The 17,459-nt window shown below is 39.3% G+C and overlaps 2 protein-coding genes, 1 long non-coding RNA gene and 1 pseudogene across 4 annotated transcripts in view; 2 read left to right on the top strand and 2 right to left on the bottom strand.

Moving 5' to 3' along the window:
* The window catches only part of Poc1b (POC1 centriolar protein B), an 85,824-nt gene extending 70,068 nt beyond the window's left edge, over positions 1–15,756 (bottom strand). Inside the window, exons 1-2 of one of the 2 annotated variants that reach the window (XM_027955437.3) lie at positions 15,658–15,756; positions 14,899–14,983 (exon numbers count right to left, since the gene is read on the bottom strand). In XM_027955437.3, coding sequence (XP_027811238.3) covers positions 14,899–14,983; positions 15,658–15,672 — 100 coding nt within the window. In that variant the 5' untranslated portion in view covers positions 15,673–15,756. Of the gene's footprint in view, positions 1–12,254; positions 12,517–14,898; positions 14,984–15,657 lie in introns of those variants that run through there. The other variant, XM_027955512.3, reaches the window with a different exon arrangement.
* Positions 2,290–2,417, top strand: LOC114088663 (U4 spliceosomal RNA; annotated as a pseudogene).
* Galnt4 (polypeptide N-acetylgalactosaminyltransferase 4) lies at positions 9,530–14,636 on the bottom strand. Its single transcript, XM_027955335.3, has one exon. The coding sequence runs from the start codon at positions 14,317–14,319 to the stop codon at positions 12,583–12,585; it is 1,737 nt and encodes a 578-aa protein (XP_027811136.3). The 5' UTR covers positions 14,320–14,636; the 3' UTR covers positions 9,530–12,582.
* Positions 15,757–15,770: 14 nt separating the features above from the next.
* Positions 15,771–16,643, top strand: LOC139705179 (uncharacterized). The gene is made up of 2 exons (XR_011707054.1): positions 15,771–16,202; positions 16,279–16,643. It is a non-coding gene; the product is annotated as an uncharacterized lncRNA (long non-coding RNA).
* The last annotated feature ends 816 nt before the right edge of the window (positions 16,644–17,459 follow it).

Raw genomic sequence — 17,459 nt, 5'->3', positions numbered from 1 at the left:
ACTATATTTTCTTCTAAATTACAGAAACACTGAAGGGGGAAAAAAAAAAAGACTACTAATATATAAGAACTCCATGAAGCATTCTAACTAAAAATTATGAAGGACCAATGCTGAATTTTCCTACTTAGTTCCTTAACCTTCTCTCTTATAAAAGAATTACCCTACCAAACTCAATACCATTATGATAAAAGGTATTTGATTTCTTATGTCAATGGTGTACCGTGTCAACGTGGCATTTCCTTTCATGTTTCCATGGAACCACACCCTATATAAACATTACCACATAACTTAAAATGTCAAAGCTTGTAGCATTCATCACCCAACTGGTCTATTTTGAGATAAAATGTCAAAAGAAGGAAGTTAAGAAAAAGATTAGCAAGAAAACCTACCAATCTAAAAAAAAAAAAACTTTATATTTTCTTTGTATATGCTTATACATTCTTGAAACAATAGTGCATTATTTCAAAAAATCCTTATTAGGACATCTGAAAGAACAAAGCACATGCTCTCCTGGTCTACTGCTTTGGTGCTGGAAGTGACAACACAGAACATACTAATGAGAACCATGATTCTATTCATGCTGTCCCCAAAGCCTAGTGGCTTTGTGTTATCTTGAATAGCAATAAATTTAGTTAACCCTAGCTCTCTCATTCCTTGATTTAAATGAAACCAACTGCAATTACTTAGAAGTTTGCTCTGTCTGGAGTACTATTTTCTAAAAAAGAAATAGTACTGCCTTCAGTTTCTGTGAGTTTTGTTAAATAATTTGTCTTTTCAAATGGTAAAACATGCACCTGATACAGAACTCCAGTATTACAAAAGCGTACTTAATAAAACCCCTTTCCACTCCATGGTCATCACCTGAGAGGCAACCCACATTACCATTTTGGCATTACCATTTCCTTGGGAATCTCTCTGAGCTTAAAAGAATGGGTGTGTCCATTCTTATGTACTTTTTACACAAATGACAGTAAACTGTACTTGCTCTTTTGTATTTAGCCTTTCAATTCTCCCCTCCCTCTGCCTGCTTAGTGCCACTTATATTTTGGAGATCACGTTTCGTTAGTACAACTCCCTTATTCTGTTCTTCCTCTATTTTTGGTAAATTTTTTATTTTGATAATTTTGATAATTTCAAGCATACATAATAAAAATTACAAGGTAGTACAAAAAACTTCCACACAATTCCTACCTAGATTTTGCCATGTTTTACATTTTGTCCATTTTCTTTATCATTTTCTCCCTATATAAGTACTTTTACATATGTGTATTTTTTAATAACAATTTTCAATGAAACTAGAAACATAACACCATTTTACTACTAAGTGATTTGTACCTACCAAAACTCATGCTGTGGTTTGGTGCCTAACATGAGAGAGTTAAAGAGGTAGTAGGTCCTTTAAGAGCATCTGGGATGATGAGTGATTTGAAGACTGTGAAGGCTTCCTTCCCTACACACATGGGCATACATGTGTGTGCTCACATACATACTTCTGTGGCTGGTTCTCAGGAATCCTGCCACACAATTTTCAGCCTCATCAGTTGTCCTAGAACTCTGAAGTCTGCCTCCTCAGCTCAGCTAGGCTGTCACTGCTTCAGTTTTATTTTCTCTACTGTGTTGCTGGAAAAGTGTCCCCCTAAAAAAAAGTCAAGGTGATCCAGAGACTCACCTGGTATGTTCGTCTTCTTGCAAGGATCATCATTTTGTACTTTCTGAAGCTCAATGCCTGAAAACAGCTGTCTCATGTATTTTGCCTAGTTTTACAGTTGTTTCATATACCAATTACTGCCATGGCTGGAGGCATAAATCTGACTCACTCCTCCTAATAGCTGTATAGTGTTCTAGGTATAGCTATGCCTTAAATTATTTAACCAGTTCGCCTTACTTAGGTTGTTTGCAATCTTGAGCTTTTTACAAATGATGCTGCAATGTGCAAGTGTGATTTCCAATGTATAAATATATCATTATGACAAGTTCCTAGAAGAATTATTGCTGGGGCTGAGTCCAAGAGCATATACATTAGAATTTGCTGAAAAGGTTCATGTCCATAATGAAGTACTTTACGTAACTTCACAAATTTGAATTATATTCCTTCTCAGGCCTTTTCATTCAATAGAATCCTGATAATTCCACTACCGTCAGACTCTAGAATCAGACTCTGAACCACACATAACTTCTTACTTCTGATGCACATTGAAATATGAGAGAAATATGAGAGAAATCCTTGGGTGTTTCTAGGATATCAGAAGTCTTCTTATATGTTTTATTTTTCCATTACGTGCTACTATAAGCTTTGTGCAGTGGCAGTATCGTAGCCAATGAGGTTTATCCCAGGCATGACTATTGCTAATTGAAAACTTTTCCCATTACATCCTACTATAAAATCCACTACTGGAATTAAACTCAGCTTTCTAGTTTAGAGGCGTATACTTTCTGGTGCATTTCCAGCTTCCTGCTGGTCTTTGGGTCACAAAAGAGATGCTGGACTGCCTTTTGCAGGGACAAATACATGAGGAATTCTAAGGAAATTAGTGGAAAGGAGATCTCTATAAACACTTTAAGAAAAATAAAATGTAATCCCCAGGCAAACACCTTTATAAACCAAGATAGAACTAAGAAAGAGGGTTGCACAATAAAATGACAATACTCCAATCTGAACTACTTTAACACTCTAATACTGTCAGAATTAGTTTGTGCTATCCATGTACTGTATAACAATTTAGTGGTGACATTAATTTATAATTAATGTACCCTGAATGAGGAAATAAAATGCATGTTTTCTTTCTAGCTAATAACTTTATAATTAGCTTGCTAGTGTTAAGTAGGATTAAAGGAAACCGCGGGCACTCTAAAAATAATCTTTAGTAATGACAATCTAGAGAAAATGAATTTAATTTATTCAAGTTCCACATGTCTTTGCAGACTCGCATACAGAACTTCACTGAGTTATTATTATAGGCCTGGTACTTTTAAATACTTCATGTGCATTCTTTTATTTAATCCTCACAACAAGGCAGGTAAATATCATTATTCCTATTTATAGATAAAGAAAGGATCTTAGTGAGGTTAAGTATCTTTAGATGGGGAGTGGTAGAGCTCAACTTTCAACCCACTCCTATCAGACTCCAAAGCCTGGGCTTTCACCCAAGAAGCCAATACTTCTCAAAGTACAGAGGATTTATGGATTATCTTAACTAGAATTACTGAGGACCTTGTTAACAATGTGCATTTCTAGGAAAGTCAGACATTCTTCCAAGTGAAAACCAGGAATATAAATTTTTGACAAGTTTCTTACTTCTGATGCACATTGAAATATGAGAAATACTGCACTCTGTGTTATGGTTTGGATGTGCGGTAGCCCCTAAAAGCTCTTGTGTGAAACAGTGTAAGAAGGCTTGAAAGTGAAATGAGTGGTAACTGAAGGCAGGTAGGGTATGGCATTGGGGGTGAACCTTTGGAGTTTACATTTGGTACCTGGTGAGTGGAGTCTTTTTCTGCTAACTGATCATCATGTGAGCTGCTTCCCTCCACCACATCCTTCTGCCTTGATGTTCAGCTCCACCTCAAATCCTGAGGAATGGAGCCAGTCACTTATGGACTGAGACCTCTGAAACTGTGAGCCCCCAAATAAACTTTTCCTCTGATTGTTCTTGCCAGGTCTTTTGGTCATAGAAGCACAACATCTGACTGAAATACTTTGAGATTGCTTCTCACTGTGTGATTTTCTTTAGCACCTGAATGTAATTATTAAAGCTAAAACAGAAGCTCAACAAAGCTATTACACAGATAGGCTACCTTCAAGAACCATAAAGAAAGAGAATTTCAGGAAACTTTCAGTATGGTTTCACAGTAGGGAAAATAACTTTTAAAATCCCAAATCTGACTCTGCTGCTATTAAGTGAAAAAAAGGAGAGATTGACTTGTTCTTTACCATCATTCTTTCTACAAACATCCCACATGGTAAAGCAGAGATTGAGTCAATGATGATGAAACTTGAAGGAGAAAAGGGGAAAAAGTGACAAAGTCAATATTAAAATTATATATTTTAAATGGAAACTTTCAAAGTCCAGCTCAGATTCTGCAAACCATGTGAAAATCTTTTAATGTTTGTTTAAACTTGAATGTGGCTCTCTGGGAAAGAGAAGAGTATGACTCTAGAATCAGACTCTAGAATCATAACCCACCTCTACTTGTTATTCTATATAATTTTGGACAAATTACTAAATTTTCAATTTCCGCATCCATAAAAAGTGATGACCATATCTCCATAAACAGTTGTTTCTCCCATTTCTTCCTTTTCATCATGTCCCTCCCCAGCCTATGAAACCCAAGATCCCACACTTTCCAAGAGGCCAAGGAGAGGCAGGGGTCACCATGTTCCACACTCCATTTCCCCCAGTTATGGACAGAAGTTTGAGTTTTCTGTCTCTGTGGTCATAATCATTGTGCAAACTTGCACTCCCATATTCCCTTAGCATGTTTTCTGTTCTTCCCCAAAGCTACCACTGCACCAGAGGAACCCCACGTGGATGATCTCCCTTATAGCCAACATATTCCTCTCTGAAAGTTCCTCCTCTTTCTTAGCTATTCACATCTTGACTCTGACTCTGCTTGGGGACATCAAGTTTCCTGAACCTCTCTCAAGCAACAATAATTTTCTCTTCCACATTTCACCTACTTCAGTTCACAGTCTTTCTCTCTGTTCCATCTGCTAGCATTATTAGTTCTTTCAACAGATATCTGACTTTTTTGACATGTGGGGGAAGGGCATAATGCTCAGTATCAAATCTCCAAATGAGGAGCTAAGATTCAAGTGGAGAACCAGGCAAATAGATCATATATAAGTAGGGAAATATATAAATATAAATTATAAATATATAATTTTATTTTATTTTTTCAAAATATACTTTTAAAATTGACACATATAATTGTAAATACTTGCAGACATGTATACAATGTGCAATGATCAGATCAGGGTCATTGGCATATCTATCAACTCAAATATATTATTTCTTTGTGTTAGGAACATTAAAAGTCCTCTTTTTTAGTTACTTTGAAGTATTCAATTTAAATTTTTAAATTGTATCAAGGGAACTGGAAGATAAAGCAGGAAGTCATAATGAGAATTTTGTGTGGGAGTGGAATACCTAATGTAGCTACAGTGATCAGGGGTATTTTAGGGGGAGGCATGAAGGACAAGGAGCAAAAGGTGGGGTGGTGAACAGTTGGAACAGAGAAACATTATCTCTCCAGAGACTTTTATTTCATGCCTACTCAGCAACCTTACCTTGTCACCAGCAGCACCTGAACAAATCACTAATCAAAACTTTGCAAATCACTAATCAAAACTCCCAATTACAACTTGCTTTCCTTTTCCATAGCTTCTATATTACCTAGAATTCCAATCCAAAGACCTGTATTCTCCTTCAAGGCTCCCTTCTCACCAACTTCATTCATCTCACTATTGACTTTACAGCCCATCTCTTACACATACCTTCAGTCCCTTGATTTTCTCTTCTTCAAATTCCCCTGGCAAAATCCTAATCACTCTACTTTTTCTGAGACAGACTGTTCCAATAAGAATTTGCTGAACACTTCTCATTTGACAGATTGGAAACACTGTAAACTCACAATCAGTCATTTCGCAAAGATCTTCTACAAGGCAAAGTGTGTGCAATTCTCTATAAATTTCCTGCCCCACTCTCTAATAACTAATTTCTTCCGCATTTCTACCCCACTCTAGACTTTGACTTTCAAAGATCCTGTGAAATGTTTTTCCCTCCTATCTGATTATTTTTTTAGATTCTCTTGCTATCTCCTTTTCTGATCTGAAGGTTGTATCTATTTAGGACTTAGACATGGGCCATTTGCTGTTAATGTTCTATTTTTTTCTTGAGTGATCTCATCCCTTCCCATGACTTTAAATACCATCTATATGCTTGTTTTAGTCAGTTTTTTTACCACTATGATCAAAAGACCTGAAAGAACAATTTTAGAGGAGAACCTCAATTTTAGAGGTTCATACACTGCATGCTTCATTGCTCTAAGGCCTAAGGTGAAGCAGAACATCATGACAGAAGTGCCTGGTGGGGGGAAGTAGTTCAGGATGTGACAATCTGGAAGCAGAGAGAGTTTCACTCACCAGGGACAAAATATATACCCCATAGGTACACCCTCAGTAACCTCCCTCTTCTAGTCACACCCTACCAGCCTACAGTTACCACCCAGGTAATCCCTATGAGGGGATTAATGCACTGATTAGTTTAATACTCTTGTAACACAATCATTTCACCTCTAATCTTTCTTGAATTGTCTCACATGAGTTTTTGAGGGACACCTCATATCTAAACTACAACAATGCTTAGAACCCCCAAATTTCTCTCTTGCCCCAAGACAACTATTCTAATTTGAGGGCCACCAAGCTAGTATGAATCACTGTTACCTCTTGTTGATATTACTATAAAGTTCCTAGAAGATTTCTCTACTAATAGTTCAGTCTCTACATAGTAGCCAGGGTGCCCTTTCTGAGGTCTAAATGAGATCCTGTCATTCCCTTACTTAAAACACTTCAACAATTCCCACAACTCTCAGAATAAAATTCTCAAATATGTCCCAGTGTCCTATAGCTGCCATAACAAATTTAGAGGTTTAAATCAACAGAAATTTATTCTTCTCTGGAAGTCCAAAGTGAAGGTGTTAGCAGAGAGGCACTCCCTCCAACAGCCCTAGAGTAGATTCCCCTCCCTCTTCCAGCTTCTGGTGCCTCCAGGCAATGGTGGCTCTGTGGCTGCATCACTATCTCCTGGCTGGCTTCACTTGGCCTCCCTTATCTCCTCTGTGGTTCTCTTTTAACAGCACTTGTCCATTGAATTTAGGGTCTACCACATAATTCAGGATACTCTCATCAAGATCCTTAATTACAAGTGCCAAATAAATATTTTTCCCAAATAAACTCACATCACAGGTCCCAGGGATTGGGATATGCATACATCATTTGGAGGGCCACCATTTAACCCATTGCAGCCTCCGTGGCCCTGCCCAAGCTGCCTCTGCAATTCATCTCTCTTTTCCTTCATCAGGCTCTGCATCTTTCTGGCATCCTTTTTCTTCCTTGATCTAGGATAAGCTCTTTTCTACCCTTGGTCTTTGCTTATGCTACTCTTCCTTCAGTCTTCAAGTCTTCAGTTAAACCTAACTTCTGCAGAGAATTAGTCCTTGACCTAAATCATTTAAGTATGTCTTCACTGTATTAACTCCTCAATACATCCTTTTTCTCTTTACTTCACAACATTTGATTGTTTGATTTTTTTTTGTTCCATCAAATTGCACTTAATACATGGATTTACAGATTTGTTTGCTAATATTTGCCTGCATGACTGAACCATGAACTCTACATATCATTTTAGGAAGCACATCTGTTTTGTTCACCTCTGTATGTATACCCAGTAGTAGAGAATAGTGTCTGGTACCCAGTAGCAGTAACTTAGTAAAGGAGAACTAAATAGAGAAGAAAAAAAAAAAAAAAAAACCCTTCACCTCTTTTGAAAAGGATAAGATAAATGTGAATAAATGAGCAAGAATAGTGACCAGACAGCTGAGGAGGACATCACCAGCTTGCAGTGCTTAATCTCTCGGTGAGGGCTTGGTACCAAGGGAAAAAAGTGTACCCAATTATTAGCAAATCAGAAAGACTTCTCTATTCTTTCATTATGTCATGAACAACTACACAATTCAGGAACTCACTTCACCTTTTATAATATTCTCTCTCCTGTCCAAACATTTTGACTGAAGTTTCTGAGAAATTTTAGGAAAAACTCCAATAAATTGATTCCATGCTCCACTTAAAACTAAGCTGAAGAGTACACACACATATCAAACTTTCTTAATTCTGAAAACTACAAACTGATTCAAGTATTATTAATAATAAAGCCCACTGGCTGTTCTAAACATGCTAGTCACGCATGGTGGCACATGCCTATAATCCCAGCGACTTGGGAGACTGAGGCAGAAAGATCACAAGTTCAAAGCCAGCCTCATAAACCTAGTGAGACCCTCAGCAACTTAGTGAGAACCTATCTCAAAATAAAAAATAAAAAGGACTTGGGATGTGGTTCGGTGTTAAGTGCCCCCTGGGTTCAATCCTTGGTAGAAAAATGTAAATCAAAAAAAGAAAAACAATAAATAAAGTAAAACATGAAGAGAAAAATTTCTTTTGGGACACAAGAAACTTCTCAGCATCTTTTTTATTTTCCTGAAGAATTTTTAAAAATTGAAATATAATTTGCACACCATCAAATTTACCCTTGTAAACTATATAATTCAGCGAGGTGCAGTGGCACATGCCTATAATTCCAGTGGCTTGGGAGGCTCAGGCAGGAGAATTGTATGTTCAAAGCCAGCCTTGGCAACTTAGCAAGGCCCTAAGTAACTCAGCAAGACCCTGTCTCTAAATAAAATTAAAAAGGACTGGGGAGGTAGCTCAGTGATTAAGTACCTCTGAGTTCAATCCCCAGTATAAATAAATAAATAAATAAATAAATAACAAAGTATTTTTACAAAAATAAACAAAGTATTTTTGGTTCAGTGTTTTGCACAAAGCTGTGCACCTACTATCACTAATTCCAGAACAGTGTCATTGACTCCCATTAAAACAACAACAACAACAAAAAAAAAAAACATTCCCACTAGCAATTGTTCTTTATTTCTCCCTCCGCTAAGCCATGAACACCACAAATAGATTATCTCTTTTGATTTTCCAGTCTTTTTTCATGGAACTGAAACACAGAGAGAGGTAATTTGCATAGGGTTGCAAGAGTCACTTAGTAAGAAAGCAGGGTTACCACACCTACTTACAATACTTCTAAGTGTATAAAAACAAAGTGAAAATGTTTATTGTACCTATACATATCTAGAATATGAAGACATCTGATAAAAGCAGAGTTCTTACAACAGCCATTCTTAGTTATTGTCTCGCTAGGGACAGGCAAAGGTGTTAGCCAGGAATCACTAAAAAGAAAGAGAGATCCTACTGGGCGAAGGGAATTGTACTTATGAACAGGGAAAGTGTGAGGTTATGTGATTTAGGCAGACATTTGTCTTTTCAAACCAGGGTTTTGAAATTAGTACTCCTATAAATGCATGTAAGAAAAACAAACGAATTAAAACTCATTCTAAAGTTAAAAAAAAAAGAGAGAGAGATGAAGAAATTAGTGGTCCTATGCCCAGGGGCCCATTTACCATTTGTTTCCTTATACAGTTGCCCCACAGGGTCTTAAAGATCTTTAGATTGTTTCTAGTTTGTTCATGAAGAGTTAATGCAATAAGAGTACTAAAACCACTTCAAAATACTTACTGGTTAATGACATCTTGGGAAAAAAAAAAAAAAAGGAACCTTGAATTTTAATATTCTGTCTGCATTTTCAGATAAGTAAAAAAACTAACAGCTTAACTTACCTCTCTTGTCATCATAAATGTGTACACAGGAGCAGTAATATCATAAACTAAAGTCATCAGAATCCATTTGCAAAAATAATTAGGCACACGTTTTATTTTATGTCTTAATCAACATTACAAATACCATTTAACAAAGGAAAAAAGGATGAAAACTTCTCATCACACAGAAAAAAAATTCATCGTTCAAAAGAGATTAATCTGAACTTCAACATTATCTGTGCTCATTCAAAAAATATTATTCAAACAGCCATTCAAATAGAAAAGTCAAAACTAAATATTTTATTAATTATAATTGAGTCCCCCAAACAACTAAGATTTTATACTTAGAAATAAATCTCTTATCTTTAACCTAGAAAATTCTGATTTACTAACAAAAATGTATATGCAAAAGCCTACTACTGGGTGAGTAAACAAATTTTCTTTTACAAACAAGTTATTTTGAGTTACAGAGATCCTTCCAAGGACTACATTATCATTTTCTTAAAAATAAAAATGACTGCTGAAAAAGCTTATTTAGCCAATCTATTCCTAGAATTGGTCACTAATAGAGTGAACATTTAAAGTGGAAATTCCTTGCCCACTAAGTAGTTTCATAATACTATTACTATGTATGTAAATTAACTTAAAAGTCAACTCTTAAATTCTCTATAGTGAGAATGCTTTGGTACCAATAAATTAGAATTAGGGAATCAAAATGTATTTTATATGTAGTATTAGAGTGTATTTTTGGAATTAAATTGAAACATGCCAACATATAAAAAATCAAAGTCTTACTTCTCTGTTACATATAATATTTTGAGGAATGAACAGGCTAACTATTTTGAATTATTGGTATAAATAAAGGATCAGCCCAAATTTTCCTACCAAAAGATCACTGGTTACACTCAACAATTTAGGGTAAAAGGTAAACAAAGAATTAAGTAAAATACTCTTTCTCCCTTTTGATATGAGCATCAGTATACTGAAATAAAATAATTTCAATAAGTACTTCCAGAATATAACCATTTTAGTTCTCCCATATCATAGGATGCTAAAAAGAACCACACAAAATAAAAAGAGAAAAAATTTTAAATAAGTTTAAAAAAAAGAAAATTATTTTTAAAAAGAGACTGGGCAAGGGGAGAGGGTAGGTTTAGGGAGAAACTCGAAAAATTCAGAGATTATAAATTCTTCTTAAATTAAACCCAAGGTGGAACACATTGCACATGGGATCTAGACAATTTTTTGATTAAGTTTAAGATTGATGGATAATGCACAGAAACTATCAACACATTTTCACTTTAACAGGCAAAAGAGAAACAAAATAGTCACAATTACACAACAATTATAATTTTTTATATGCTCATCCTAAATAATTTTCTTAAATTCAGATTTTGCAAAGTTCCTACTTGACAAGTCATCAAACACTAAAAACAACATCATCTATGAATATTGTGGATTAATTCTCTATGGAACATCATGCATTTTTTTTTTTTTTAATAATTCTAGGCCAAAGCGAAGTAAATTTAGATTTAATTCTAAATTCTGTCTGTGATGTCTAGATATAACACTGGTACAAAATCAATGAAAAATACTTTTACAAATGAATGTTTAATTCTGAAGTAATTTAGTTTGGAAAATGTTTGTTATTAGGTAAAAGATTACATTTAGACCTTAAAAGATTTAAAAACAAAATTGGCTCAACAACTGTCAAAATGAAATGACTACAAACTCAAACTACAACAACTTTACATCCACAAAAATATACTATTTTCAGGGGCGTTCAGTTCACTTTAAAAATTTTTTCTTTTGTCCAGGCTCACTCCTGGACTGAACATTGCTCAACTGTTCAACATTACCTATGTTAAGCGAAGACATAAAAAGTATTGTAGAAATTGCACAGTGACTGAGTCTGAGAAAGGGAGAATATACAATCAACATCTCAGAGCTGGAAGGGATCATCAAGCTCCAGTTCAGTACTCACAGATGAGGAAACTGAAGCCCAAGCGTGTTAAATGACTTGATCACAGTTACATGCGTTGGCTGAGCCATTCATTCATTCGGTCACTCATTTACTCACTTACTAAAAGATACCTAAGTGCCAGGCTGCTGGGTACTGAAAATGAGAGAGAAGGCAATATTCATAATTGCCAAGACAGTCTTTTTAACCTGTGATCTTAAGACAAATTCTTAAACTTTCAGATCAGCAAGAAATCGTAGAGGCTTTTGCAGAACCTGGCTTGCTTTCAGTTTCACACATTTCAGTAAACACACTCGGGTTTAATTTCAGAGAGGCCTCAACTGTGTTTGCTTTACATGATTAAGCATTAACAAAGGGGAACACAGTATTCTGAATGAGTCCCTTTCTAGTACATTCATAACTTAAGGAAGTGCAATCAGAAAACACCCTAGACTCACAAATAAATTCACAGAAAGGACAGCTTACAAAACTAATGATTCGAGGTATAGGTCAGTTAAGTCCAACAGCTCAAGTTTACAAATAGTGGAATGTAAATATCTCCCCTTTCATTCAGATGTGGGTACAGTTTTCTGAGATGCTGTATGCTAAAAAGACTTCCAAATTCACATTCTGATGCCCTCTTCCAATGACAATATATCTAAACTAGACCTTTTTCTTCTTATGATCAACTTTCTTTGATTTCTACTTGACTAAAGGAAAATTAGTTTAAACAATAAACAAAATCTAAAATTTAACGTGCTGGCTGAAAGAAATTAAAATTTTATGCAATCAAAATAGCAATAGCTCAAACTGCACATTTATGAGTTTTTAGGGGAAAAAATGCAATGTGCAGTGAACTTACCCATCAACATAAATCATACCCAATTTTGCTTGGACTTTTACATTCTGTAATGTTAAGTCTGGCACTTAAGTGTTGTGTATATCTCAATTCACAGTCAATTTAAGGAGAAGAGACCATATAGACAAATCCCTTAAGTAAAACAACTCATAAGTAAGGCACTTTGAAATATTAAACAGCAGCACTCTGTGTACTCAGTTTTAGTGTAATACCCCAAAATGAGCCACAGAATTTCTAGTGCTCTCACAGATGTCTGTTGGGTGACTTCTGATAAAATACAATCTTCACTGAGGCTACTGTCAGCTCAAGATAAAAGTGCTGTTGTGCTCTTCTATTTTTCAAAACGCCAAAGCTGATTATTATCTAGGGCATCACAAGTCCTCATTTGTACCTTAGGTAGGCCCTCAGGTGTCCGATAAGCACTAAGACATAGTCCTGAGTGTGGATGAAAAATGGTTCCATCGTCTTTAAAATGCCAAATAATGTTTACTGGAACAGGGAACCCATCTTTAGGACAATTTTGCATTCCTACATAGTTTTTTTGCTCAGGAACCTCGGCACATAACTCAGTCACAGAATTAAACCGTATTTCTTTGTTTGAAGTATATTCAAAGAATTGATTGCCTCCTTGACCATGGCATCCAAACAATGAAAGGTTAGCACCTGTTGGATTGTTGTCAGGAGAATTATAATCTAAACATTCCGAGGAGATGCCTATACTGCGAATAGCCCCATGCCACCCTGCTCTATCCTCTGGTATGTGTAAATTAGAAAACACATTTTTCAAATACCAGTCAAAGCTCTTGCATCTAAGTCGTTCTCGTAGTAATTTTCTTTCAGAAATATCTCCATAAGCTTCTTTCCGTGCTGGAGGGTTTCGATTGTAGAAATGTTCTTTGTATTCATCCATCCACACTTCCGCTGCCCGGGCAGTATTCTGTAGGAAATTGGGGCGAGCATATGGTGCCCGCTTAGGGAACACATGGCCCACGTGAGAACACGGGTGGATCTCCAATTTACCACCACACTGCCACACCCTAAATGACAGCTCGAGGTTTTCACCTCCCCACACTTCCATTCCAGTGTCATATGTTCCTAGGTACTGAAAATATTTCTTGCTGACAGCAAATAGTCCTCCGGCCATGGTGGGTGATCTGATGGGATCAATTCTTGATTGCCGCCTGTCCCTTTCATGCTTGGGGACAGAATGCCACTGAAAAGTTAAACGCCAGTCAAACCCACCAATCATGGGCTCCCCCGTCTGCATATAGAATTCAAAAGTATTCCAATCAATAGTGTCTATAACAGGACAAACAATTGCTGTTTCATCTGTATCAATCCTTTCCAAAAGTGGTTCCAGCCAACCAGAATTACACTCGCAGTGACAATCCAAGAAAGTGAGGACCTGCCCAGTGGCAAAAGTGGCCCCAATTAGGCGTGCCCTAACCAGTCCCTCTCGCTTATTGGTTCTAATCAAGCGAACTCTATCAAGCTTGCTGATGTAAGTTTCAAGTTGTGCCTTCAAATACACTCTGTCACTCAAGTCATCAACCAAGATGATCTCCTTCAAAAGGACTGCAGGGGAAGTTTCTAAAACACTGTGAATGGTGCGAAGCAAAGTCGACCAGGCTTCATTATAGAAAGCGATGATAACAGAAGTGGTGGGAAGCTTCCTATAGTTGAACTTCTTGGATTTACACTCATACATTCTTTTATCCTCTATGTGGCGATGCAGAGAGATCCTGTCACTGAGATAAATATTGATAGCATATCTCTCAATGAGTTCTTCTTGCTTCTTCAGTTCATCCTCATTGAGCTGGAGTTTGCTGGCTCTTCCCCACTCCCCAAGGGCATGGGAATCTGCAGGAGGCTTTTCATAAAGAGGTCGAGACAAATCCTCAGTCTTTTCCGCAAAGTTTGAGTGCCTTCTAGACCCCCGTTGCCTGGCAAGGCCGGCTCCTGAGGAAGCGTGGAAGGTAGTGACCGAGAGCTCCACCAGGATATAAGCCACTGTTAAGAGCGCCAGCAGCAGGCAGCTCTTGCCTGCCCACGTCCACCTCACAGCCATCCGGATCCTCCAGGCTAGGACGTAGACCCGGCCACCAAGCCACCACGCAGAAGCGCTGCGAAACCCGCAACTTGAATGCCCGGCTCAGGTAGGGGTGAGTTTCCCAGCAGGTCCTTCTTTTCATGCAGGCGCTCGGCTTCTTTCCAGCCACCGAGAGTTTCCCAGAGGCCACCTGAGACCCTTGGGTCCTTAGCCTCCGGCACAGCGCAACTCTTCTTTCCCACTTCCTCCTGCTGCTCTCAGAACTTTTCACAAACTCTCCAGCCAACACCCCACCCTCTCCGGGCCGAGGACAAACCCCTCCCCTTCCCACTCACTCCTCCTGGTGGTTACTTTGCGAAAGTCGTCTGCTAGGCCCAGCCAGCAGGCGGCTCTTGGCCCGACCCGGGTGGGGTGACCAAAGAGTCCCCTGCTGCCCCAGGCTCCCCAATCTCCGGCCCTTCTTATCCCCCATACAGGTTCTCAGTGGTTCTCCTGGGGGCCAGTCTGGACAAAGGGAAAAGTTCATGGCCAACTGAACTGTTGTTTCATCACGAAAAGAAAAAAGAAAAAAAAAAAAAAGAAGAAAAGAAAACTTACCAAGTTGTTTGCCGTTGGGGCTGAAGTTCACAGAGGTGATTGCAGCTTTGTGGCCTTTAAAATAACGCTCCAGAACGGGGTCCTCCTAGGAAGGAAAGTTGTCAAGTTCAGAAAGCACGTGTCAATCGGAAACTCTGGGGGTCGGGGAACCTAGGCTGCCCCTCCCGGGGGGGTCGGATCGGGAACCGCCGCGTAGAGGGCGGACCGCAGAATAGGAACGCTCGGCAGCAGCCTTCGCTCGGACTGCGGCACCCAGCACCCCGACCGGGAGACGCTGGGCGCCGGCTGCCCCGGCAAAGCTGGCAAAATCCTCCATCCGCGCTTCCCAGACTGGAGAGCATCCGAGGGAGGACCACCTGAAGGCTCATTCGAAACGCGCGTTCCCAGGCCCCGCCCTCCGGCGCGGAATCCGCAGGTGCGTGTCGGCGCCCCGGCTCCAGTGCTCTCCGACACCTCCCAGGTGATTCTGACGCAGGCGCTCCACGGAGACCCTCCGAGAATTCTAGGGGGCCATGGGCCGGCGGGTCTCTGCCCAGAGCTTCGGGGACGCGGGGAGGAGCGTCCGGCAGCCCGCCCTGGAGCTCGGCATTCCCGCTGCCCAGCCGCAGCGAGACGCCGACGCCCCAGGGCGAGGGGCCAGCGGCAGAGCCGGCTGCTGACACCTGCCTCCATCTCCCGCCAGGTGTGGGCACGTTCCCGACCTGGCCCCCGCAGCTCGCGGGGACGACTCGGGGGAAGTGCCGGCCAGCCGGTCCTTACCGGAGCGGAGGCCATGGGTGTAGCAGTTAGCTCCGGATTCCTGCCGGAGTGGGGAATCGGGGGAGGGGAAGGGGTAGGAGAGGAGGGGGGGGACCGTGCGGCGCCCGGAACCGTCTGCCTTGAGCGGCAGCGCCTCCCGGTCACTACAACAACGGCGGCCCAATCAAACCCCGCGCTCCAGGCGTGGCCAGACGAGCCCCGAGACTCTGTCCGCGCCGAGGACTGCGGGGGTGGGGGGGGGCCCTGTCGCCGGGCGGGCCGCTCCGGGACCGAGTGCTGCCACACACTAAAACCAACGTTTATTAGCCAACCACGTTTATTAACGCTAGCGTTCTCCCGGGTTTGATGCTAGGAAGGGGATAGTAACCAGGTCCGGAATGAGAGCGACTGAAAAAGGAAAGGGGCTGTGAGCCTTCTATCGATGCAATCAGTGTTCTATTACACGTTAAAGAGACCGCGCGCGCGCCCACGGGTTTCCAACTCTTCCCCCACAGCTTGTTATGACAGGAGAGGGAGCTTTGATATGAAGAGGAGCAGCTTGCTAGGTATTAGTATAGTCCAAGTATCTAAATCCCTGGAGGACAGATTTGAATTTGTTTAATCACATTTCTCCACCCGCAGTGCCCTACGAGAGATACCGAAACCGGACACCTGTGATGTTCATCCATTTAAATGTTTTCCTGCTGTTTGTGTCTATTCTCATCTGCTCGTTTGTGTATGTTTAGAATAATAAAATTACACATATTTAAAGTCTTTAAAGACTTAGTAGCGTGTTTTTGGTTCCAGTTACTAGACCACATAGTAACTATAACAATTTCTACAGTAAGCTTTCTGACACATAGTATCATTTGTACTTCAGCAACATTATGAAGTCGGCACAGTTCACAGTTACAAAATGTTACCAATGTTAGCAAATTTGAAACTTTATTCTTAGATATTGATCTTATAGGCCATATGGAGATAGCTCTTAGTACATACTTTTTTTTTTTTAAAAAACCCTGCCTCAAAGGATGAAGGGTACAGCTGAAAATTATAGAACAAAGATTCTTGGCAATAAAATGGCATGATAGACCATGATAAGATACATATTCTGTGTAAGCAAAAGGCATGCTACATGCTTTAATTACAGTTCTCTTAACTGGTTGCGTAGTTACTGAGTTTAGCGATTAAACAGGTAGAAAATGGCTTTAGATTGCAATGCAGTACTAGTTTAATTCAAGAATGTTTGTTAAACATTTGCTGTTATGTTCAACCTTGAGGGATACAAGTATGACTGAAATATTTTCCCTGACCTAAAAAACTCAACAGTCCAGGTTGATGAGTCTCACTCATATTTTAGTATGTGTAATGCTGATATAGGGGCTCTATTGTCAGAGATGTTGATTGAGCATATATGGAGTGAAATCTAGGGCTCTGCACATGTAACACGCTCCCTAGATGATTGCTGTGTTAGTGTCAGCTATAATGGTAAGAAACATTAATCTTAGAGATGATGTGGTATGTGCCGAGAGCATTGATACAGAGAACACTTGCGTAGCATATACAAGGCCCTGGGTTTGATCACCAGCACCAAAAAAAAAAAAAAAGAAGAAGAAGAAAAAAAAAAAAAAAAAGGAAAAAGAAGAAAAGAAAAAAAGCAAAGAAAAGTGACTTGATATCAGCAACCTGTCAGTTGGCAGGACTCTAAGCATTGCTGCTTATTCCAGTCTAGTTTAAAAAAAAAAAAATACCTGATATGCTTAAAAAGGTTAGACGCTGTCAGGAATGTAAAATAGCATAGAACTGTGGAAAACTGAATTTGA

Source organism: Marmota flaviventris, chromosome 3 (assembly GCF_047511675.1).
Source record: "Marmota flaviventris isolate mMarFla1 chromosome 3, mMarFla1.hap1, whole genome shotgun sequence".
In the NCBI taxonomy this organism is placed as follows: Eukaryota; Metazoa; Chordata; class Mammalia; order Rodentia; family Sciuridae; genus Marmota; species Marmota flaviventris.
Note: the sequence above shows the minus strand (reverse complement) of the source record. Positions and strands in the feature narration are given on the sequence as shown.